We start from the raw sequence: 26,554 nt of genomic DNA on the forward strand, positions 1-26,554 counted from the left end.
TGGTAACAGGAAAAAACAGAAATTCTGATCTTGAAAGGCCCTAGAGCCTGCCCAAACCTGGCTTTTGTAGTAGGTAGTACAAGTATAGAGCCTACGTACTGTGCTAAATATCTGGGCATCCAACTAGACACAGGTCTAAGATTTACAAAGCACCTGATGAAAGTAGTCCAAAGAGCAGAAGAGAGAACCGCGGCATTAATAAAAATTATGCCAAATATCGGCGGTCCAAGTGCCCTCAAAAGAAGAATGTACCTTCAGATTGTGCATTCTACTCTCTTATACGGCGCTCCCGTATGGTACGAAGCCTTGAGAATGGCTAAGTATAAAGAATTGCTTGCAAAGGCACAAAGGAAGCCTCTACTAAAGGTAGCAAGCGCATACCGGACTACTTCTACGATTGCCCTACAGGTCATAACAGGTACGCTCCCCATTCACCTCCTAGCTAAAGAAAGAGATACTTTATATAACAGAGAAAACGGTCATTTACCGGAAATAAAATCCGAAATCAGAAGATCCTCTTTTCTCAGGATGGTTATTAAAAACTACAGAGGGTAGAGCTAAGTGCATTTGCTGTAATATTAATTTGTCAACGAAAAGGTCCGATTTACTAAAACATACCAAAACAGTAAAGAATAAATTAAACTCTGATAAGGTTTCCAATACCAAAGCAATAAATGTTTTTGAACAGAAAAAAGTTACTAAAGACGTGATGATCGCTTATCTAAGATATTCCTTATTGGTTGTGGCACATAATTTTAGTTTCAATTCTATAAAACATATTGTGGATATATTAAAATTGATCTTTAGTGATTCTTCATTGAGTGGAAAAATTACATTAAGTAGAACGAAATGTAGTTTAATTGTAAAAAATGTTCTTTCGCCTGTAATATGCGATAATTTACAATGCCAGCTAAAAAATATTTTTTTTCTGTTCTGGTTGATGAAAGTACAGACATTTCAAATAAAAGAGTAAATAAGAGTGCATTTTAGTAAGATTTGTAGACAAAAAAAATTAACAACGTAACTTTTGGACTACATAAAAATGGATGTTGATCAAGGAACAGCTAAAGGATTGTTCCTGTTATTCGAACACTGCCTTAAAAAATTTGATCTCAATTTTAGAAATATTGTTGGATATTGTTCTGATAATGCCTTTGTGATGATGGGAAATAAAGAATCCTTCAAAACTTACTTGCTAAAAAAAAAATGAAAATATAATCGCAGGCGGATGTGTTTGATATAGCGCCCATCTTGTAGCTTTTGCTGCATCAGAATATTTACCAACTAATTTGGAGTCCTTTTTACAAAATATTTCGTCATATTTTTCTAGAAGCCCTAAGCGCCAATCTATTTTGGAAGAATTTCAGGTATTTTTTAAAAAGGAAAAACACAAAATTTTAACTCGATGGCTATCGTTATCTAAATGTGTAGAGAGGGTACTTAGCCAATGGCGGATTCTACTAGAACTATTTAAAGTTGAAGTTCTGGAGGATAAAAATTCAGTAGAACAGCTTATTTTTAATGAATTTTTAAACCCTTTTGTTAAAGCGTATTTAGAATTTCTTTCTAAAATTTCTTTTCTAAAATTTTATTTTACCGCTCTTTAATGAATTTAATTGTCTTTTCCAATACAAGAAAACTTTATTTCCCATTATTGTCAAAGAAAGTAAAAGATTCATTAGACAATTGTGTGGAAAATTTGTTAAGGCTGAATTTATTACTGATGAACCCTTACATACAACTTTTATCACCCTCACTGTTTACTGCCATTAGAAGAAATCGAACTTGGGAAATCGAACTTGGGCTTAGCCCAGATACATATATTGCCTTCAAAGACTTAAATAAAGACGATGTTCAACAATTTAAGTTAAAATGCTTAAGTTTCTACCAAAAGGCTGCCACATATTCAATTCAAAGGTTTCCCATTAAAGATAAGTGGATGGAAAATCTTGATTTCATAGAACCAAAGAACGTTTTAAATTGCATATATACCGAAAACATTACAATAAATATTAACACTGTTTTAAAAAAATTTAACCACATAGCTGACAGTAATGTAGCTTAATTAGAATTAACTAAAATTAAAAATTATTTTAATACTGCAGAGAAAGAATAACTGCAGCAAAATTCAGTGGTGGCTTTTTGGTCTGAATTAAAAGAGATGAAAAATTTTAACGACCAATGTCTTTTCCAAAATATTTCAAAAATTGTAATGGCTATTTTAATGATTCCACACGGAAATGCTGATGTTGAAAGAACATTTTCTGACATGGCTGATGTGAAAACTAAAAAGAGAAATAAACTAAGTGTTGAATTGTTGTGCTGTATTCTAAGGGTTAAGTGAGATATTAAGCAAAATAAAAATTGTTGTTTGACTTACGTTGATCTGCACCCCCCAAAAGACAAACTCCAAATTCAAAAAATTTGAAAAAATTTGACAAGGTATATGTAATGACTAGAAGTATTTTGACAACTTTTAAGCAAACTTCATGTTTTCGTTTTTGAAAAAACTCAAAAAAACTACTTTTTTCCAAGTATAAAGCGGGAAAACCAAACATAGAATTTTGTTAATTTTTTTACAGCATCAAGATATAATTATAAGAAATACTTATGAATTTTTTGAAAATTTTTGAATTTACAGTTCTGTCCCAATAGGAAAAAATAATATGTTTCGGCTTATAATAAAGTTACCGGTAAGAAACCGAAAAATGTTTTAATAACAACATATATAAAACTGTAAAAGTGGACAATATTTGCAATAAAACGTTAAATATTTTTTCCTAAACATATGAAAAATCTCGTTAAAAAGAATTATGTCTTGAACTGCCGCCTTCAAATTGTAATGTAGGGAGATGGCTCCATCTGAAACAATGGTAGTATTTTTCATCAATAGATAGCATTACGTTCGGCTTCGAAACGCTTCAAACGAAACGTCATACTAACAGGGTTATCATATCAATTACTTTGTACAACACTTTGGCGGATTATAACAAAATTTAATAGAAATGTTATCGGTTTGAATTTTGAACCGGTCATGCTAAAACTTACAGAGTTACACAATAGTAGATACTGCAACTTTTATTTTGAAAGTACGATATTATAAAATTTACACTCTATAAGTAATATATCTATAAAAAACCTATTTATTTTTACAAAACTATTTAGGCGTTTTTAGTTAATTATTTTAGTATTTATAAACAATAGTGCTCCTTGCATAACCAGTGGCATACTCACAATTTTTCTGAGGGTTGGGTTTTGAAATTTTTCTGTGCTACCTCTATTGTGAGTCCCTAAAATTTGGGGTTTAGTTTAATTTAAAGTACTAAAATAGCAGTGCCAGAGATTCAGGTATTTATTATCCTGCCTACCGTTCTTAGCAATGAGTGCACTTAAATATTAAAATGTTTCCACTTGTTTGATTTCCACGTCCTCGTCGATCAACACTTCAAACCTTGCATCCGAATTGATAACTAAATATTCTGTTTTCTTCATGCTGACTTTTACTCCCATTTTACATATTCTCTGTATAGACGCTTCATCATATATTCTAGAATATAAGAATCTTGAGCTAGGACGACTTGGTCATCCGCAAAGTTCAGGGAGAACACTACGTCATTTCCTATGTGGATTCCCATTCCCTGGCATTGGTTTTTCCAATTTTGGAGGACTGCCTCCATATATAAAATAAACAGTAAGGGTGACATACGACATCCTTGGTTTAGTCCTTTAGTTACTTTTATTGGCTCTGATAGTCTATTTCCGATTTTTAGGTAAGTAGTGTTACCCCTGTATACTTAAAAAATTTGCCAATTAACTTAAGCCAATCAACTTATAGCTTGCCACAATTTAAGTCTTGGAACTGTATCATACGCCTTTTCTAGGTCGATGAAGGCTAGATGTACTTTGTTACCAACTACTATTCTTTTTTCTATTAATTGTTTGAGTATAAACAAGTTATCAGTGCAAGATCAAAGATCAAAGATTCAAACGTCAATAAACTTATTTTAACCTTCAATTGCGGCTTATTCCCATTAAAATAGTAATCAGATCTTATCTCTGTCGTTGGCCCGGTTGGTGTTTTCTTTCTTTTTAATGACTGCTCGGATGTAATTGTGAACACTATTCCATCCCTCCGTACTTCCCGCCATCTTCACGATTATCTCTCTTACAGTCACAGGGATTATACCTATTTCTTTATACATTCTGTTTCTCTCCACTGTACATCTATTATACTCCAGCATTGTGTGAGTAACAATGACGGAATATTCGCAGTATAGGCATTTATCTGTATCTGTCTTTCTTAACCTGTGAAGATACGCCCTACAACAAACAATCTAACCAGTCTCCTTAGGCTCGGGATCAGCATCTTGGTCCACTGGGCAACATCTGCCTTGTTGTTCTCCTCTTCTTGCCATCTTTCCATTGATCTTTCCCTTTCTTCTTTTTTTATAGCTGTTGTCAAATGCTCTCCTTTCTTATAGAGATGTGTCTTTTCTACTGCTAGCACATGCAGAGAAACACAACCCGTGATAGTCCACAATGTCTACCACCTATCTACTTTTGTCATAAGCCTAATATTAGGTATCTATATCTAAATATAACGAAAAGTATTATTAGTTATTGTGTATTTATACAATAATTATTCTGTTCTACATATTTAACGTGGTAATTTAATTATTCAATTAGCGTTTTTGATTTTTTGTATTGTGTGTGAAAGACAAGTTACATTTTCCTACTATTCTTTATATATTTTTTACTTTATATGCCCTGGGCAAGATTTTCTTTTTCGAGATAAAAAATGTGATTACTTTTCACTATGGTATTAAGAAGCCTAAACAAAATTAAAATAAAAATACAATCAGTCCCATTAAAAATAACTGATACGGACAGCGAATCAAAAAGGATTTTTTGTTTACGGACTGTAAATTCAAGTAAATGATTCATTGTAAAATTCAAGTAAAATTGCTTGCTATTTCTATTATGAACTAATTTGATGAAGAGGAAGACATAGTAAAATGTAATAATCCATAAAGACTGAGATAGTATAAATATTACATAATACCAGATCATTTAATTTTTAACTATCAACAAAAATGTAATATAATATGATGTACCAATTTAATAGTAATATGATATTCACAGATATAGCCGCAATAATTTCTTTGTCGATAAAATTGTTTAGATAATTATTATATTCCGACTGACACAGCAGAGCAGTAAAGTATTATACATAAAGATGGTGTTAAAGATATCTTTGCTTACTTGGTCTACTAGTATTATAAGTTATAGCGTAGGTATTTGATAAAATTAGTGTTTACACAACTTGGCAACTCAGCCAATTGATATAATGATAGAAAACTGCAATTTATGTTAGGGTTTAAAAATATTACAGAGTCATCATGTAGAAATCTACGATTAAGTTAAAAAAATTACCACAGTAGTATGCCGCAGTAGAGCCATCTCTAGAATCAGAAACAAATTAATCGAGGGTGAAGATCAACCTTGTCCAAAATGAAAAATATTTATAGTAATGAAAATCTTCCAAAAGAGGAAGAGTCTTCTCTAGTTTGAGTGACATTGAATAATTTTTTAGACGTCACAATTTTTTTTATGTATTTTTAAATTCCATTTCAAAGTTTTTATAGCTCATATTACTTTTATTAGAATAGGTTAGTTTACTGTTCAGTTTCTGTTTACCTTTAGTAAGTAGGTTTTTCAGTTATATTTAGGTATGTTTTTTGTGCGATTTTTTCTGGCCTTTTGTATTAAAAATATAATTACTGGTAAAAACTTGCAGGTGTATTTTTTAATCTACTATTTTAGTACGCTATACAAAATGTATATAGCATATTAAAAGAGTAGAATATCTTTTTTTTTGGCTCGGATTTTTAGCACATACATAACTCATTTTTTTTTTCTAGACAAAAGCATCAAAACTGTTTTCTTTTTAACAATTTTAACGAGTTTTGGGTGAAAATTGGGAGTAGCACCCTCAAAATTTTCCGCCTTCGACGGTTGGGCCTCCGGTGACGCCTTCGGCGGATCTCTGTTTTTGTCCCCGATTGGCTTTTCAGCAATAATGATAGGTAGCGACAATGTAGTGGCTTTTTTTTTCCGTCATTTGGAGATTTTCATTCTTCTCTACGTGGCAACACTGAAACTAGTTCTCTGGTCTTAGTCCCTTCGGTAACGTGGATCGAATCCCACGGATGACAGTTTCTTTTTTTTGTTTTTAATTTAATTTTATATCATAAACTGTGGTAATTTTAAAAACCTGCTTTTTCTAATTAAACTGTGTGTTTATTACTGATTTCTCTAAATTTTTAGTTTTTTCAAGGTATGTTAATTTATACAAAGCTATTTTAAATAACCGTACAATTTGCAACGAGAGTTAGCAAGACAATATATAATTTAAGGTTATTTCTGTCATCCATTACTTTGTCTTCTTTTTCATTCTAAATTTAACAAAATTATCTTTCACTATTTGTTATAGGTCTGGTTATCGATTGTTAACGAACATACAGATTTCTAATTAAATTGTTGATCTTTTTATTATTCTCTGAAACTGAACTGATTTATTCTTTTCTCTATGTTTATATTAAAAATTGCCTGGTAATCAAGTGGTTAAACACTTAAAATTTTGTTGGCCAAGAGTATTAATTAATTGAATACTTTTTTGTCAGAAGACAGGTGTTTATTTTAAACAATTTAAAATAATAATCTTAGTTTATTTATATGTGTATGATTATATTTTAATAGTGCAAACTAACGAGTCTTTAGTTTGCACATAAATTATCGAAGTTTGAGATATCAAGCTTCGGCGCTTATATTACACCGACACAGTTTTCAATTTGTTCCGTACATGTAGAGGAAGAAATATATTAAATGGAGTTCGGTTCTGCATCGATAACTATAATGTTGTACTCAATGTGGGCTCCGAATATTTTTAACATTAACAAAGTTTAATGTAAGTTATAAATTGTGAATCGTAGTGATATATTGGAATAAACTGTAAGTGTATAAACTCTTTACATAATATCCAGTTAAATTAGCATTAAAATTAGCAAATTTCAATTATTTGTTATTGTTGTTAATAAACAAATCCAGTTTTACCAGCAAATAACCGCTTTTAGTAAAGACCGACATACCTGTTTTAGCAGGTGTACAGAGTCGGACTTACTTTTCATAAACGTTTATTGAAATGAATTCAAACATGGAATCACACAACAGTTCTTCAATACAAGGCCATCAAAATCAAATAAACACATCACAGTTATACTCTTCGGCAGCGTCGAGAGTGCAATTTCCTTTAAAGTCCCAAGCAATTATCTTTAGTGCCTTAGAAAACACCAAACTTCAAGACTACCTTCTCCCACTTGGAAATATAACTCAACCGAAAAATATAATCTTCTCTTCTAGATTATCTAATAATCGCATATGTATGTATTTATCCAATAAACAAATAGTGGACGATTTTATGAATAATCATGGTCAAATAGAAATACAAGGTGAAATTGTCAGAGCAAGAAGGTTAGTTACACCAGCAGAACGACTTGTGCTCTCCGGCGTATGTCCTTCAATACCGCACGATTTGCTAATCAATGAGTTACAAAAAATCGGCATAGTTCCTGTCTCCCCTATGACCTTCCTCAAAATAAGTGCTTCTATGCTTGAATACAATTACATCCTTAGTTTTCGAAGACAAATCTATATCAGTCCTCACAATCTAACACTACCAGAGTCATTTAGTCTTGTTTTGGACAACACGACATATAGAATATTCATTTCTCAAGATAGTTTAGTTTGCTTTAGATGCAAGAAGCCAGGACACATCGCTTCACAGTGCTCCGAACCACTAGCTCAACTAAACCCCAACCAAAACAATGAAGCATCGGTATCCAGCGCAACAAATATATCCTTGCAAGCATCCAATGACACAAACCCTTCCCAGTGTGAACAAATGTCTATTTCTAATATCCCGGAGACACCGAACAAAGTAGATGCATCAAATAAGGACAGTCACATGATTAATCAACCAAAAAGAAACTTTGATGAAATTATTTCACCTGAAGCAGATCCATCTTCAAAAGAATGTAACATTTTTTCACCACCTAAAGTCCAAGCAAAATCTAAAAAAGCTAAAATTAGTTCAGCAAGCACTTCTGAATGCTCATTTTCTCTCTTACTTGACCCTGCTAAAAACTTCATAGAAAATCACCCTCTACCTTTCCCTCTAAACGTTGATCAACTTAACATGCTCCTAATGAATATTACGGGGTCAACAGATCCAATAACTACAATCAAAGAATATACCACAGATCTATCAGCTTTGTCCCATATGCTCAGTCAAGTTTATCCCCATTTAAAGGAAAGATCCATAAAACGTAAATTCACGTCCATAAGGAAAAAAACCCATAATTATATTAACAGTGAGACATCGGAAGCGGAAAGTGACACATCTCAGTTAAGCCAACATTAAATTCAAGTCTCTACTTCAGTGGAATATTGATGGTTTTTTCCATCGCCTTGCTATGCTCCATCATCTAATTGGTGAACAATCTCTTGATGTAATATGCCTACAGGAAACTAATCTGAATCCCTCAAAAAAATATAACTCCAACCAATATGACTGTTTTCGCAAAGACAGGATAACAAATAATAATTTTTCTTCAGGCGGTGTAGCCACATTAGTAAAAAAATCACTATCGGCGAAAGAATTTCCAGTGGCTATAAATCTGGAAGTTGTAGTCGTGGAAATACAATCATCAAACAGGTATTTTATTTGCAACGTTTAGTTACCCTCCAGTCGTCAAGTAACGTACAACGATTTAAAGGAGTTATTCAATCAAATACCATCCTCTCGCATCATCGTGGGAGATTTTAATAGCCATAATATTATTTGGGGCTCCTCTTATTCAGATGCTAGAGGAAAAATTGTCGAAAATATAATTTCAGATTTTCAATTGAATTTTCTTAATGACGGATCTCCAACCAGATTTAACATAAATACCAGAAATTTTTCAGCAATTGATCTAAGTCTTTGTGACCCTGCACTCACACCTCAATTATTTTGGGAAGTTTTACAATACACTTATGGGAGCGACCACCATCCTATAGTAATAAAAAACTCTATGGCTCTGACCCATGACGTTTTCATACCCAGATGGAAAACTGAAACTGCTGATTGGTTGAAATTCGAAAATTGCTGTGCTGAGCAATTCGTTGGAAAATCAAAAAAGACAAAGAATAATCAGATTCCTGTACCTTGGTGGAACTCAGAATGTGGAGCAGCTATTAGAGCAAGTAAAACTGCATTTAATAAATATAAAAGACATAAAACACCTGAAAATAAAACCATGTTCAAATCACTTAAAGCTAAGACACAACTTATTATAAAACAAGCTAAGAAGGCTTCCTGGTCCAAGTATGTTTCAGAAATAAACACATCAACTCCTGTCAGCGAAGTATGGAAAAAAATAAGAAAAATTTCTGGTTTGAAATACACGCCAATGATTTCTAAATTAAAGTTGACAATAGGATTTCAACTTCTCCTCAAGAAATAGCTAATACCCTAGCTGAATCTTTTAGAGAAATGTCTTCAAACAGTAACTACGATGATACATTCCTTGAAAGGAAAATAATAATAGAAAATACTGATCTTTTTGCAAATGACAATTTAAATGATCCATTAGATCTACCTTTCACTTTTGAAGAACTGGAAAATGCTTTATCCGAATTAAAAAATACTAACCCGGGCCCAGACGATATCCCGGCAATATTTCTAAAACATCTTCCTTACTCAGCAAAATTATTTATTCTTCAACTTTTCAACTTAATTTGGCAAAATAATAAATTTCCATCAATTTGGTCTAAAGCTATTATATTACCTTTTTTAAAACCTCAAAAATCAATCCTAGAACCTGACTCATACAGACCAATCAGCTTAACATGTTCTATGAGCAAATTGATGGAAAAAATGGTAAATCTTAGATTAACGTGGACATTAGAATTATCAAATAGTTTAGTTCCGGAACAAAACGGTTTCAGACAATATCGTTCGGGCATTGACAATATTCTTGATCTAGAATCTGACATTCATGAAGCGCTAGCAACCAAACAACATTGTATTGCAATATTTTTCGACTTAAAAAGGGCATTCAATACTTGTTGGAAATTCAATATTCTGAAAGAACTACATTCATGGAATATTCGTGGAAATTGCCTGAAATTTATTAAAAACTTTTTACAGAACCGCTCAGAGGAGAAAAGTGAAGAAAATGGAACACCCCAAGGATCAGTCCTAAGCCCTACTTTATTCTTAGTGGCAATAAATAATATTATTAACAACCTTACTAAACCTCTAAAGGCTCGACTTTTCGCAGATGACCTTGTTGTCTATATCAAAGGAAATAACACCGAATCAATGACAAACACTTTGCAGTGTTTTCTAAACCAATTAGAACAATGGTCTTTAACGACCGGATTCACATTTTCAGTAACAAAAACATCAGGTATACTCTTCTCCAAAAAGGTTTCATCAATGCCCCCTACATCAAAATTATACAACACTATGCTACCATTTAAACCAACGGCAAAGTTCTTAGGTATGTGGTTTGATCAAAAACTTACTTGGCAAGAACATATAAAACAAACAGTTTTAACATGTCAGTTTGTCATAGAAAACATTGGCAAACCGAAATTGGGGATCAGATCAGGAAACTCTGTTGAGAATATATAAAACACTAATTAGATCTAAATTAGATTATGGATCAATTGCATATGCATCTGCTTTAAAAACACTACTTAAAAAACTTGACAGCATACACAACGCTGGTATTAGAATTGCACTCGGAGCCTTCCGGACAACTCCCTCCGAAAGCATACTGAGCGAAGCCAGCGAGCCACCTCTAAATTAGCGAAGAATATACTTAGCTCTAGCGCATGCTACATCTATAGCCTCAAATATAAAAAAACCCCTCCACTTTAATACTTTTAATAACAAATATATTAATTATTACAATAATAAGCCCCGTGCCCCCAAACCTTATTACGAGAGAATCCGATTATATAGCTCCAGACTGAACATTCAATTCCCAACAGTATTTCAAACAAATACCAATAACTATCTACCTTGGACTATCGAATAGCCCAAAGTCATTACAGCGTTAAGTATATATAATAAACATGAAACTAGTCCTATTATTTTTAAAGTTAAACTAAATTCAATCCTAGATAAAACAATACAATGAGTTAATTAAAATTTATACAGATGCATCCAACGGTGAACTTGGCGTTGGAGTAGCAGTGGTAACACCAAATGAAACTTTTCAATTTAAACTTCCTCTAAATTCCAGCATCTATACTGCAGAACTATTTGGTTTGCTCAAAGCCATCAAGCAAGTAAATCTTAAAAACATCCCTTGTTGTCTAGTCCTTTCTGACTCTCTCAGCGCAGTCAAAGCTATGCAAAATGTATACCCTAAACACCCCATTGGGAAAATTATCAGGGCCGAATTAATGAAAGCTCAAGAAAATTTCAGAAGAGTCCACTTCCTATGGATACCATCTCATATAGGCATAGAAGGGAATGAAGAAGCAGATACTAGTGCGCGTAACGCTATCACCAGTGACGTATCAGAAACAGAGTGTCGGAGTATCGAAGGCGATCTAAAAGTTTATTTCAAAAATAAGGTGTTAAGTGCGTGGAATCGGGAGTGGAATGACTCTAGTTCGAAACTCAGAACCATCAAAAGTGATATTTTTTCATGGAAGTCCACAGCCAAATGCCAAACTATTATTACAAGTCTACGACTTGGACACTGTAGGTATACTCATGCCTATCCCTTCTCAAATAGTGAACCTCCAAAATGCGAAACCTGCAATACAGTAGACAGTATAAAGCACTTCTTGATAGACTGTCCTAAATATGTAAATCAAAGACAGTCTTACAATTTGCCAAATAACCTGAAATCACTCCTCAACAAAAGTTTAGTTCCGAACAATTTATTAGGTTACTTAAAATCTATAAATATGTTACACAAAATTTAACTTAATTAATTGTTACAAATGTTCAATTGTTCACAAATTCTAATTAATTGTTACAATGATTGATTGTTACAAATGTTAATTTAATATTATTACAAACGTTACAGGAATGTCGCTAATAATCTTTGGGTGGATGCGACTTTGTTTCTTTAAATAAAAAAAAAAAAAAATATATATATATTAAATATAAGTTTCGTGGTGGCTGAAGATAGCACGAGATACACTATTACGCTTACAAATCAATAAAACTGAATGATTCAACCGCTGCTATCGCTGCGACCCAGCTTTTTTATATTCAGTGATTTTTAAATACCAGAATTTGCAATATGTAATACTAATATTATATTCTTAATAAGCATTTTACGTCTAGTTCAAGCTGAAAAAATAAAATATAATTAAATCAACAGCCAAACTTAGTAATATATTTATTTTATTTTTAGGTTTCCATTGGTAAGTTCCGGCATGGCATCTTCTGGTACCGGGTTTAACTCCCTCCCAGATAGTGAAATGCTGCCTCCACTACCCATGGGACCACCTGCAATTCCACCAAATCGTTTTGATCCATACTTCGATGCGACGACTCCCAGTAACGTTACTGCTCTTGTTGGGAAATCAGCGTATCTCAGTTGCCGAGTTCGAAATTTAGGAAATAAAACAGTGAGTAAACTACTTTATTTAATTAAACTATCTTCTTGTTACGGTGTCCATCCGTTCCGGATGTTGGCGATCAGCATAGCTATCCTAACTTTACTTACAATTATTCGGAATAGTCTGGTTTTAGACGTATTGAACCACTTTCTTAGTTTTTGAAGCCAACCAGTTTTTTTTTCTTCTTCTCCCTGGTCCCGTCTTTCCAAATACCTTGCCCCGAAGAATGAGTTGCAATAAGCCATATCTGTGTTCATTTCTCATAACATGTCTTATGTCGTTTAGAAGCACTCCGTTAACTAAAATGCCTTGGTCTAGTTGTCCTAGTGCTTGCTCGAAAATACGCTCCAAGTACATGTTAAATACCACTGGAGACAGAATACATCCTTGTCTCACTCATTTATCTATGGAGATTGTCTCTGTCAACTGGTCATCCACTTTAGTGTTGGCAGTTTGGTTGTAATATTAATTATATATAATTCGCAAGTCTGTATCATCCAAGACCGCTTCTTTCAAGATGGATATGAGCCTGTCATGTTTACTCTATCAAATGCCTTTTTGTAGTCGATAAAACAAATATATACATTACAGTTGACATCTCTGCACCTCTGGATAAGCACTTGTATTGCGAATAGAGCTTCTCGGGTGTCTTAGGTATCGCGGAATCCAAAAATGATACTTTTTCTTCATATTTTTTATATATTCTGTTAAGTATCACTTTTAAAACTGTTTTAAGTAAGTGGCTCATTAGGCTAATTCTGTGGCTTGGAGCTAAAAGGGCCAATGTCAACATTTTGGTATTTTAAGTACACCATGCCATTCGATTTTCTTTTCTTACCAATTTCAACCAATACCCGATCCATAAGTTTAATGGTGGCCAAGATGAATGAATTCACATCACGTTAAGCTAAAAGGGCCAAAGTAAACTTTGGCCCTTTTAGTATTATTATTAAGATGAATGAATTCACATAACGTTAAGCTAAAAGGGCCAAAGTAAACTTTGGCCCTTTTAGTATTATTATTTTGTGAAATAAACAGTTCTCGATTGTCTACATTGGTCTTTCTAGGTAGTGTGAAAGGATAGAGATAACTGCATTTTAGCATCCGCCGTGTTGTCGGCTGTCATTATCAGTAGTGCCATTGTCACGTTGAGAAGTTGTACATTGTAATTTCAGTTTTTAAGTTGAATTTTAAGAAAAAATGAATGTTAATCTACGGACCCGTGCCGGTGTAGTTTCCAAGAAGGAGGAGTTCTGAATTGAGTAGAGGCTCTTCAGTACTTCTTGGAAAACACACTCGGAGGGGGGTAGTTCTCAACCTCAACACGGCACGTCCCAATGGCTGATAGGGAACGTCCTACAGATATGTGTGGCAGGTGTGAATAAGGCTCTGCCAAATAAACACCCGCGGATCAACTGAGAGCATGGCATAGGGCAGCTGCTATGTCATTACAGGATCGGAGCGGTAGAGAAAATCTCTTTACCGGTCTGATACTGAATAATCACAGGCGGTAATTATGATTTAACCGGTTGTGACACTGCGAAATCACCGAATGTTTGCCGGTATAAGTAAACCCCCACTTACTGACCAACGGCTTCGGGCGGATGAGTTGGTAAGTGGAAGGGCACTCTTTTGTCCTGAGATTGAGAAATCGATCTCAAAGGCGGATGAACCAAGATCAACGGCATAAGGATGCAGAAGGCAAGGAGAAACCACTGCATTAAAGATCCCTAAGGATTCTCAAGAACAACCACAAATGGACGTAAATCAAACAGTGGCCCCGAGTGCCCGGCGTCCCTTTAATGGGACAGGGGTGCGAAGAATCCCCGGGTGGAGAAACAAATTTAGTGTAAGCGATTTAAAACGCATAGCAACGTGAAATATAAGAACACTTTATGAAGCAGGAAAATTAACAACAGTCATGCTAGAAATGGAGAGATTAGACATACAAGTATTGGGCCTTTCAGAAGTCAGATGGCCAAAGTCTGGAAACTACACCAAGGATAATAATACTATTTTCTAGTCAGGCAAAAGCACTGGAGAACAGGGCCATGGTGTTGGTATTATTATCAACAATAACTTAAAAGAGTTTGTGACAAATTTCATTCCCTTTAACGAACGTATGATGCTACTTCAGCTGAAAGCCAAACCTCTAAACATAAACAAAAAACATAAAGAAGCAGGAGGTAAAAATAATTATGGGCGACTTTAATGCTAAAGTCGGTCGAGGAAAAACTGGAACTATAGTAGGAAATTTTGGGTTAGGTAAAAGAAACGAAAGAGGAGACAGACTAGTCCAGTACTGCCAGGAGAAAGAATTAGTCATAACAAATACATACCACGACCTACCCTTACGAAGATTATACAAGTGGACTTCTCTAAAAGATAACACCAACAATATAATCAGAAACCAAATAGATTTTATAACGATTAACAAAAGGTTTCGTAATGGAGTACAAAGTGCAAAAACCTATCCAAGCGCAGATGCAGATACGGATTATAATCTATTTCTAGCAAACGTCAACACTAAACTCAGGAAACCGGAGAAAAAAGTTAAAACCACCAAAATTAACATCAAAAACCTAAAAGACGACAACTGCCAACAGCAACTAAACGCAGAGATAAATAAATTAACTGAAGGAAGCGTTAAATGGGCAGATATGAAAAAAGCCATACTAAAAGCGGGAAAGGAGGTCCTAGGCGAAGAAGAGAAAATAACTAAAAAAGACTGAATGACGTGTACTCACAGGTCATATTCAGAAAAGCCTTATGGCAAAGAAAAGAGGGAATAAGAATTGGTGGAGAAATCATAAACATCATGAGATTTGCAGATGACAAGGTAATTATGGCTGAGAGTATAGAAGATCTACAAACTTTACTAGATGCAATAAATAGTGAATGCATTCAAATGGGACTTGACATCAACACAGATAAGACCAAATTTATGATAGTATCAAAGAGTCCAATAAATAATGAACAACTAACTCTTGGTGGACAGCAAATAGAGAGAGTGACAAAATATAAATATCTGGGAGCTTACATCAACACAGAATTAGATCCAGACCAAGAGATCCGGGTACGAATAGAAATGGCAAGGGCAGCGTTCTTAAAATTCAAACAATTGTTCTGTGACAAAAATCTGAATATTGCGCTGAGACTGAGGTTTGTTGAACGTTACGTCTGGTCGCAACTATTGTACGGGGTAGAAACATGGACACTAAAAGCGCAAATAGTTAAAAAGATTGAAGCCTTTGAACTTTGGATATACCGGAGAATGTTGAGAATCCCATGGACTGCCAGGGTCACCAATGAGGAAGTGCTGAGAAGAATGGGTGAAGACAAAAAATTGTTGAGAACGATAAAAGTACGCAAGACTGCATACCTTGGACACATACTAAGAAATAATAAATATAGCCTTCTGCAGGTCATCATGCAGGGTAGAGTCGATGGCAAAAAGGGAATAGGTAGAAAGAGGAAGTCATGGCTGCGAAATATTCGAGACTGGACAAACATGACTGTAGACGAATTATTCCACGTTGCAAAAGACAGAGAAGCTTTTAAAAATGTGGTCGCCAACCTCCGTTAATGGGGACGGCATAGGAAGAAGAAGAATCTACGGACAAGAAAGATTTTAAAAATGTGTAACACTGACGATTACAATAATGGTAAGTGATAAGATAAATTTAAAACATTACACTAAAATGTAATAATCGCGATTTTGAGGTTACATTTTGTGGCGTGGCTAATAATATGACCGGTGTTAATTTTACTTAAGTAATTTGTTGTACCAAAATTACATTTGAATATTACTTATATTACTAACCTTCATCGTTTTCTTACAGAGTCGACCTCAGTCAGAGATAATAAAATCATAGGAAATATAGATTTAAGTGATCCAGAACCGTTTGAAGATAGTGGTGATGAATATGTACCAACAGATTCTGGTAATGACACTGACGAAAACCAAGTAGGGCAGTTTGAAGATGTTAACAAAATAACTGTAGTAGATAACAATCCACAATTGAGTGGTCCTGCTGAAAATCAATCACGCAGAGGAAGAAAGAAAGAAAAACTAGATGAAGCTACAAGGAAACGAAAGCGGAATCCTTCAAAGTGGATAAGAAATGTAAGAAAATCGTTGAAAACTCAAGGTAGAGCGTACACGTCAGTCTGTGGAAACATAACAATACCTGCTAAGCAGCTGAAGGCAGCCTGCATATGCAAAAAAAAAGTGCAGTGAAAAATTTACTTAGGAGGAACGACAAAGACTTTTCACTGGATTTTATCAGTTGTGTAGCTCTGGACAAAACCAGTTAATAGCAAATTCCATAGAAGAAGAGGAAAAGAAGCTCCAACGATTATGACGTACAGATGGTAATCAAAGTAGGCGAAAGTTTACTAGAAAATATTTTTTATCACAATACAGTGGTAAGAAAATTGAAGTGTGTCAAAACATGTTTTTAAATACATTTGTCATAAGTTTGAAGAAAGCTCGACTAATTGTTGAAAAGAAACGGTCTACCGGAGGTTTATGTCCGGAAGATGGACGTGGAAAACATGGAAAGCAATCTAAGGTTCCAGAAAATGATAAACTCTTGATAAGGGAACACATAAACCAATTCCCGGCTTACCAAAGTCACTACTCGCGCTCCCATACGCACAAGAAGTACTTGTCATCCGACCTATCTATTGCTGAAATGTACCGACTGTATGTCAATTATTGTAAAGACAGAAATATTCAACCGCAAAATGCCTGGATGTATAGAAAAGTATTTGTTGAGGAATACAACCTCTCTTTTCATAAGCCTAAAAATTATACGTGTGCAAAATGCGACAAGTTTGAGATGCAGTTAAAATGCTGTAGCAGTGAGACAATACGAATGTCAATCGAAGAAGAAAAAACAGTCCATTTACAGTTAGCTGAGTCCGCCTACGAGTCAAAACGAAGAGATAAAGAAGAATGCAATAATCCAGGTTACGTTACTTGCCTACTCCCTACCTCAGAAGTGGTTTGAGTTTTTATAAACGCCAACTGTGGACGTTTAACCTCACTATCTATCAAACCATGGGAAAACAATCATCTTCCATATGTTACGTTTGGAATGAAACAGTGGCTGGCAGAGGCGGACAAGAAATTGATTCCTGTATTTACCATTACCTGCATAAACTCACAGAAGAAAATAATAATATTCATACAGTAACTATGTACAGCGATTCTTGCTGAGGACAAAACCGCAATATATTTTTCTCTACAATGTTACTGCAAACTGTTTCTGAAATGAAAGCTAAAGGTAAAAACTTGACTATTAACCACAAATTTCTTGAGAGTGGTCATACTCATATGGAGGCAGACAGCATTCATGCCGCAATAGAAAAAACAAAAAAACGTACTACTGCGGATATTGAATTGCCTCGAGATTGGGCAAACTTGATACGTTTGGTGCCAAGAAAACCACATATACAAGTATTAGAATTGGAACAAAAGGAGTTTTTAAATTTTAAATCATGTTTAAATACTCATTATGTGCATCGTATAAAGAACACTCAAAACAAACGAACCAGTTCAGTGGTTGCAAATTAAATGGATGCAATATTCAACCGACACCCTAGCTATCTTATATAAACACTCGTTTGATGGTGAGTTCAAAACGTTGGATATATCCAGAAGTCACACGAAAACAAGGCAGTGTGATCATCTTCCTACACTTCTACCACTTAACAACGAACCACTTCGTTTAAGCAGAGAAAAACTAACGGACTTAAAGGCACTTTTACCGTACATAACTAATACAAATCGAACATATTACAATCATTTCATTGAACGAATAACTGCAGATGACAATAAAATAGTGGAATACCTTCCAAATGAACCTCAAGAAGAGGAGAATGTACCAGAATAATGGAAGCAGTATGGCCGATATTTTTGATAATAAAAATTATATTTTTTTTATTTTTGGATACAATTTTAGTTTCTTACTACTTGTTTTAATTTTCTTACATTGAATTACAATGAACTTTGTAACTCCATAATAAATTATTAAAATTATGCTCTTATTTTTATTGTTACTTTTTTTGTTGTGATGGCCAATGTCATACACAATGAAACAAACACGTCATACATTTATGCAATAAGGGCCAAAGTCATTTTTTTTGCTAAGACTTTTGAATTTAGAAAAAAATAAAAAACACTATCATATTCTGCTCAAAAATATTATACATTGAGTCAAATCTGGTACATAAAGGTTGTTCGCCGGTTAAGCTGTAATTAAAAATATTTTTCACCAAAACTTCAATTGCGATTTTCTGAAATATGAACATTTTGATATTGGCCCTTTTATCTCCAAGCCACAGAATTATTCTGTAGTCTTCGCATGTTTTTGCATTTAATTTTTTTGGTATAGTTACGAAGGTAGACTTTAACCAGCTTTGGGAAATATTTCCAGTTATATATATTTTGTTTCTAAATATAGTCGTTATCCATTGTATTCCTTGTTTGTCCATAAGTTTTAGGAGTTCTGTATAAAATTTCCTATAGCTTTACCATCTTTAGTTTTTCTAATAGCGGCCGTGACTTCTTCAATGGTAATCGGGGGTCCTGTTTGGCATTCTATGTCTTTAATGGCAATCTTCCTTTCATCTACAAATGTTAGTTCCACATATTTCTTCCAAGTGTCTAGTCTCTCCTCCACACTTAGTAGTGGATTACCTTGATTGTCTGTCAAACATCTAACTCTTCTAGGCTTGTATAAGCCTGTAGCTTCTTTAACTTTTTTGTGCATATTGAATAAATCGTGTTTCTGTTGTAATAGCTGTATTTCCGTACATTCTTCTCTCAGCTGTGTGTCCTTAGCCATTCTGATTGCTTTTTTGATCTCTTTTTCTATTCTTTTGTATAATGTCTTGTCCTGATCTTTGACCTTTCGCCTCTCTTCCATTATATCTAGAATATCATTTGTCATCCACGATTTTTTCTTAATTTTTAGTGGTTTGAGGAATTTTTCTTGTATGTCTTGTGAAACTCTATGCAATTATTCAAGCTCCTGGTTGAATCCTATTAAATCAGTTTGAATAACGGTATTCAAATTGCTGTTTTACACTGTTTTACACTCTGTTCTGTGCGTTGTTATTTCAGTAGTCTGATGTCGTATTTTGGGTTGACACTACGTCGAATCTTCTCTAGCCTGACCCTCATTTTGCAAATCAGTGGGTTGTGGTCTGACTTGATATCGGCTCCTGCCGATAATGCTGTTACGGAAACTTTTATTAATCATAATGTAATTATTTGATTTCTGACTATGGGGCCTGAAGTATCTTGAGGTGATTTCTACGTGTATAATCTTCTGTATGGGAGTTTGAAGTAAGTGTTAGTAATTAAAAACTCTTCTTATACAAATTCACCCAATCGGTCTCCTCGCTCATTTCTTCCTCCAAGCCCAAACTGTCCTATGAATTCTCCCGATTGTCTCCTACCAATCTTGGCATTTAAATCACCCATACTTAATCAAGGTTAGATCCTTTTTGGGAAGGATCTAACTTCCTTCCCAGGGGTGGTTGCCACCCCTTCTCAGGGGTGGAATTTTTTTGCTCAAAATAGTCACGGAATTCAGTAGAGGATTAAGCAACTTGTGTTCAATAGAGTTTTTGCAGAAAGTCAACACTTTCAAAAATATTATGCCTTTGATCAGAAAAGAATGCAAAACAAAAAAGCAATTTATAAAAGCAGAGTGAGACTATGTTTTACTACAAAAAGTCATGTGCATGTAAACTGAGTAAGTTACAGCTTGTAACGAGTCCGTTACTTAAATAATCGTTTACCTTCTTTTTGTGACTGGAATCTTTTAATTTCGTTCTAAATTAAATTCATATTGAAATATTCTTAAACTAAATATTTAAATAACTCCAGTAAGTTTTATTTTCGAAGTTGGCATTAAATCCCGCCCTCTGTCTAAGATTCTGAAAGTACATCGGCGTGTCAGCCGTAGCATCGTCAAATCGCCACTTGTTAACTGGATGTGAGTGAATAAACATCTCAGAGTAGAGCGGCTGGGAGTCCACTTTTTTCCCGAATTTAGTTTAAGTTTATTTTTATGTGAAGAGCCGTTTATTTTAGAAGAAACCATTTGAGTTATTTTGTTGTTTTGTACGAGGATATTTTCAGTTGGATCACCCTAGCCGCCTACTCAAGAATCCAGTTACAAGTCAGGGGAAGAATTATTTTTTAGTTGGGGTTACACTTAATAAGGATAAGGGGAAGGAGTTTCAAGTTGGTTTTTTTTTATGAGAAAGTAAGAAGCAGTTTAAAGTGACGTATTTGTCCAATAGTACCTGATCCAGGGAATACAGGTTTGGTATCTTGTTACCACCTGAGTCCAGTTCTCCACCGGATCATCTATCTTCGAGGGAAACCGGCAGGAAGAACTGACTTATTTTTTTTATTATCATTCAATTACTTTAAATAATTTTTTTATGTCCTCTTCAAGGTTTTAACTTTTGGTTCAATTTTTAATAAAAGAAAACTATCCTTATTTATTGTTTACCAAGGGATGAGGTTATAACTCTCCCTTGAATTTCTCATTGTTAGGTTATTGTGTGCACACATATCCTGAGAATTTTTACTTAAAACCCTAAACAATTTTTAAACGAAAACTAAACTATTAGTGAGTAGTATATAATTATATTTATTATTTATACATTATTATTGGATCTAACTTTTGTCACAATTTGAAATTTTTAAGGGGTATATCAGGGGTAAATTGTTTTATAATTATTCAGGGATTTTACTGTAAATATAGCTAAGTTAATTGTACATAAGAGGTGGTGGTTTAGTATATAAGCATTTAAAATAGTTTGTACCTAAGTTTGGTAATTATTAAAGGTGTGATTAAAATTTAATATTTCAATTAGTACCTATCTTTCTTATTTCAGCAATACAAGATATCTCGGAAGCAAACATTTAACTTCCTGGCGCCCAAGCATTCACTAGAGCAACTTTTACTTTTCATCTGTTTATTTCTTGGTGGTTTTCTCGTCATTAGTTCTTATATCTTACGGTCTCTGTAGGGCATGCAAATTGGCCGAATCCTTCTTTGAGTGGCAAGTGGTCATTCTCCTGCATAGTCGCTAGCCAACACTTAATTCTGTTATATTTGAAAATTCATATTTACTTCATAAAATTCATATTTATTTCTTTTACATAATTTATTTATATCTAATCCCTTCCATCTTCCGTTATTCCCCATATTAGTTCGTTGGTGTATCAAGGTGCATTTTAGAGTTCACCCTTTTGCTACACTGGATAGAGTCACCCAGACTTCCTCTAGCACAATTTTTGCTACATAAACATATTTTTGTTACATTGGCGCCCAACGTGGGGCCTTTTCTCAGTTCAGACCGTACATTCTGTAGTATATTTCTCTTTGCAAAATATTCTTTATTATTTCTAATTTGTTCCTGTTGCTCTTTGTTCATTTTTTTTTAACTTCCTTATTTATTTATCTTTTCTTATTAGATTTACATTTATAGGTATACTTGTATTGCTGCAGTTTACTTATATTCATATTTAAACCCTAACCTTCTTAATCATTGTGTACAGTTAACAATCTATTTTACTATTATTGAACTATAAGAATTTAATAATTTAGATATTACTATTTATATATATATATATATATATATATATATATATATATATATATATATATATATATATATATATATATATATATATATATATATTAGCCAATATTGGTGGGTTTTTATATTCAATTATTTGTTAATCATATACTTGTTGAAACCATTGTGTGTTGCTTCAAGGATTGTGTTATATTTACTTAACTTTACTTAACCATTTTAAAATTTTTGTGAATAACTTTAGATTATTCTTGGATTGATTTTGTGGTGTGTTGTTACATATTTATTTAGATATATATATATATATATATTTTTTTTTTAAACCTTAGATTATTCTTCGATTGATTTTGTGGAGTGGTAATACATTATTTCCTTTGTCTACTCATCTATTCATCTATTTTTTTTTTCACAATGTCTGCATTCAAGGTAGAACATTTATTAGTCAAGGAATTAGATTATGAGTTGAGAATTAGGGACATCAATATTGATGAGTCTTCCAATGTGGATTTAAAACGCAAACTATTGCGTGGAGCTTTAAGGCAAGAAGAAGGAAACAGAAGCTTTCGACAAATTTCTGCCACAAGTATTCCTTTTCTAGAGCAGCAAGAAGAGATTGATGAGACTGTGGATGATTTGGCTTAAAGGATATCCGATTTTAGAGGGACTGTCCAAGATAGCCTATACTCCAGGCTGATATCACGTCTAGCTCATGTCTCAGGCCGTGTTCATTTATTGTCGTGTTCGAATGAGGAGCAGCAATCTTATAAACGCTCAATTTCAATCCGAATTCTTAGCCTAGAGGGTGAACTTGATTCACGAGTAAATCCAATTGCTACTTCAACTCCTATTTCTTCCGTCCAAGCAGCTAACTCATTTCTACACCCCAAACCTGTTCAGGTACATAAATGGGGCATTACATTTTCTGGTGAAGGTCATTATGACCAAGTAATTTCTTTTTTGGATAGGGTGGAATGTCTTCGAGTATCGAGAGGAGTAAGTGAAGATGATCTTTTTGCAGCTTCTGCTGAATTGTTTACAGGCGCAGCTTTTACGTGGTTTAGAAACAACCGCAATAATTTTTCTAATTGGTCTGATTTGGCTCAGAAACTTAAATCTGATTTTCTTCCATATTCATTTCAAGATGATCTTCTAGACCAAATCAAAAATCGTAAACAGAAGCCAAATGAGTCTGTTACGATGTTTATCAATAACATTTTGGGTATGTGTAGTCGCCTTGAGACTCCTCTAACAGATTCTGCAAAAATTAAGATTATTCTAAAATGTCTATTGCCGTTTTATCACCAACAATTAGCTTTAGTAGACATCACCAGTATAGCAGACATCACCGAGAAATGTAAACGTTTGGAGGAAACTTTATCTTGGTCTTCTCAACCTCCCACCACTTCCAAACACTCTTCTGACTCTTTCGGTCACCAAAATCCTTTTAGACACCGTTCTTGGCAATCTAAGGGCCCTGAGCGTAATATCTCAGTTGTAAGTTCTGTAGTGTGCTGGAATTGTCGTGAGTCTGGCCATACTTTTTATGATTGCGGCATCCCTCGTACCCGTATTTTCTGCCACGGTTGTGGTAAAGAAAATACCCTCAAACGCAATTGTTTTAGGTGTTCGGGAAACGAACGATCGGAGGTCCGTCCCCTGAGCGTTTCTCCGTCCACACCCCCATCAGGGAATCAAACCGTTACATCAAACGAAATCACTGGTCCAACCACGTCAAACCACCCAAACCCACCTTCCAGTCGGAAAGGGAAAGGGGTTGTTCCAAAAAAACCAACACACACCACACCAAGTCATTCCAAGAAGTAACTTCTCAATATAATACATTTGATTCGCATAGATTATCTTCCCCAAATATCTTCCCAAATTTTAGTAATAAACATAATAGTAGCAGTGTAGTAGTTCCAGTATCTATACCAGAGTCTACCACAATTCAGGAGGATTCTTTTATTTCTGATTCTTCTTGTTTGCCTATTGCATCCTCTGATTGTGTAGGTAGAGATAATAAGTTTAGTTTAGTACCATTTAAAATTTTTGATCAATCAGATAATAATTGTTTTGATTTGAATTCGTTATTAGTGAGAAAACATAACGATAATAGACCTTATCTTCCTATTAAGATTTTAGGACAATCTTGTTTAGCTCTTTTAGATAGTGGCTCGAACATTTCTGTGATAGGTTCACATTCATTAGCTTTACTGAAAAATGCTGAGATTTCTATTATGCCCATTTCTTCTCTGCAAGTGTCTACTGCAGATGGTACAGTTCAGTCTATTACAGGCAAATTTGAAACTGAAATCACAGTAGCAGATTTATGTAAACAAATTACATTCTATATTATTCCTTCAGTTCAGAATTCTATAATTTTAGGTATGGACTTCTTAAATGCTTTTAATAGCATACTAAATTGTTCTAATTTTTCCTTTTCTATTTCTCAATTTAATCTGTCCTTACTTAGTGCTATTCAGGATTTTACTAGTTTATCTAGTTCCGAACAAAGGCAATTAGAGAATATGATCTCTAAATTTATAACTCTTTCGTCGAAAGACAAGTTAGGTCGTACATCCTTAATATCTCACACTATCGAGGTGGGAGATACCACACCTTTTAGACAATATCAGTATCCTATTCCTCAGGCTTGGCAAGTTGACTTGGAAAAGGAAATTGATTCCATGTTAGAGTTGAAGATCATTGAACCTTCCACGTCTTCTTACTGTAGTCCTTTGTGGTTAACCAAGAAAAAAGATGGATCTTTTAGGGTTTGCTTCGATGGTCGAAAGTTGAATAATATTACTACAAATCGGGATGCTTATCCTATTCCCCGAATAGACGTCATTCTAAGTAAACTCCAGAATGCTAGGTACATTTCTTCTATCGATCTATCTAAAGTTTTTTTACAGATTCCTTTGAGTGAGGAAAGTAAAAAGTATACAGCTTTTGCAGTTAGTGGGAAAGGATTATTTCAGTTTGTCACTATGCCTTTTGGTCTTGTTTCAGCTCCTCAGACAATGTGTCGTCTGATGGACTTAGTCATTGGTCCTCAGTTAGAGCCCTATGTTTTTTATTATTTGGATGACATTTTGGTTGTCACTCCTGATTTTTCTCTTCATATGGAAATTTTGGATAAGTTGTTTTTACGTCTCAAAGAGGCTAATTTAACTATTAATTTAGATAAATGTCAGTTTTGTCGTCCTAGTCTTAAATTTTTAGGATATGTAGTCGATAGTAAAGGTTTAAGGACTGATCCTGATAAAGTTACTGCTATCAAGGATTTTCCTATACCTAAGACTACTACCCAAGTCCGTAGGATATTAGGCATGTGTGGATATTATCGTCGGTTTGTGCCGTCTTATTCTACTTTGTTGTCTCCACTTACAGATCTCCTTAAAAATAGGAAAAAAGGCCAAACTATTACATGGACTTCAGAAGCCGATGATGCTTTCCGGCGTATAAAAGAAGCTCTTACTAGTGCACCTGTCATGACATCTCCGAATTTTAAAGAGCATTTCTATCTCATGACAGATTGTTCCAACACTGCTTCAGGTGGTGTACTATTTCAAATGAAGGATGGTTCGGAACATCCAATAGCTTATACCAGCAAAAAGCTCAATAAAGCACAGAAAAATTATTCCACCACAGAGAGAGAACTTCTTGCAATTATCCATGGTCTTGATGCCTTTCGGTACTATCTTGAGGGTCGTAAGTTTACTATCATCACAGATCATAGTTCTTTATTATGGTTACATTCCATGAAAAATCCGTCACAACGTTAATCCCGTTGGATTTGTAGGCTTTCTGTCTTTGATTATAATATTGTTCATCGCAAAGCCAATGGTGTTGTGGTTGCAGATGCGTTGTCACGTACATTCGATATCAATCTTTTAGATCTGTCCACTTTATCTCCAGATAATTGGTATCGAAAGATGATTCATAATGTCACCCAAGAACCTACTAGATATCCTGATTTCAAGGTAGAGAATAATATCCTGTATAAACATGTAATCAGTCCAGTTGAGTCTTTATCGAATATGTCTGATTGGAAAATAGTAGTCCCAACAGCAAATAGGGATGAAGTCTTGAGAACTTTTCATGATGATGTGACATCAGGTCACTTTGGTTTTTATAAAACATTTAGTAAAATAGCTGAGTTATATTACTGGCCTGGTCTGCGCAACTCAGTTAAGAAATACATCTCTAGATGTAGAGTTTGTGCAAC

At 34.3% G+C, this 26,554-nt stretch overlaps 1 protein-coding gene across 1 annotated transcript in view; it reads left to right on the top strand.

The window, feature by feature from the left end:
- The first annotated feature begins 207 nt into the window (after positions 1–207).
- The window catches only part of LOC140452949 (uncharacterized), a 57,200-nt gene continuing 30,853 nt past the window's right edge, over positions 208–26,554 (top strand). Inside the window, exons 1-2 of the mRNA XM_072547266.1 lie at positions 208–551; positions 12,486–12,702. Of these exons, the coding sequence (XP_072403367.1) occupies positions 208–551; positions 12,486–12,702 (561 nt within the window). The remainder of the gene's footprint in view (positions 552–12,485; positions 12,703–26,554) is intronic.

This window comes from Diabrotica undecimpunctata, chromosome 11 (genome assembly GCF_040954645.1).
Source record: "Diabrotica undecimpunctata isolate CICGRU chromosome 11, icDiaUnde3, whole genome shotgun sequence".
Lineage (NCBI taxonomy): Eukaryota > Metazoa > Arthropoda > Insecta > Coleoptera > Chrysomelidae > Diabrotica > Diabrotica undecimpunctata.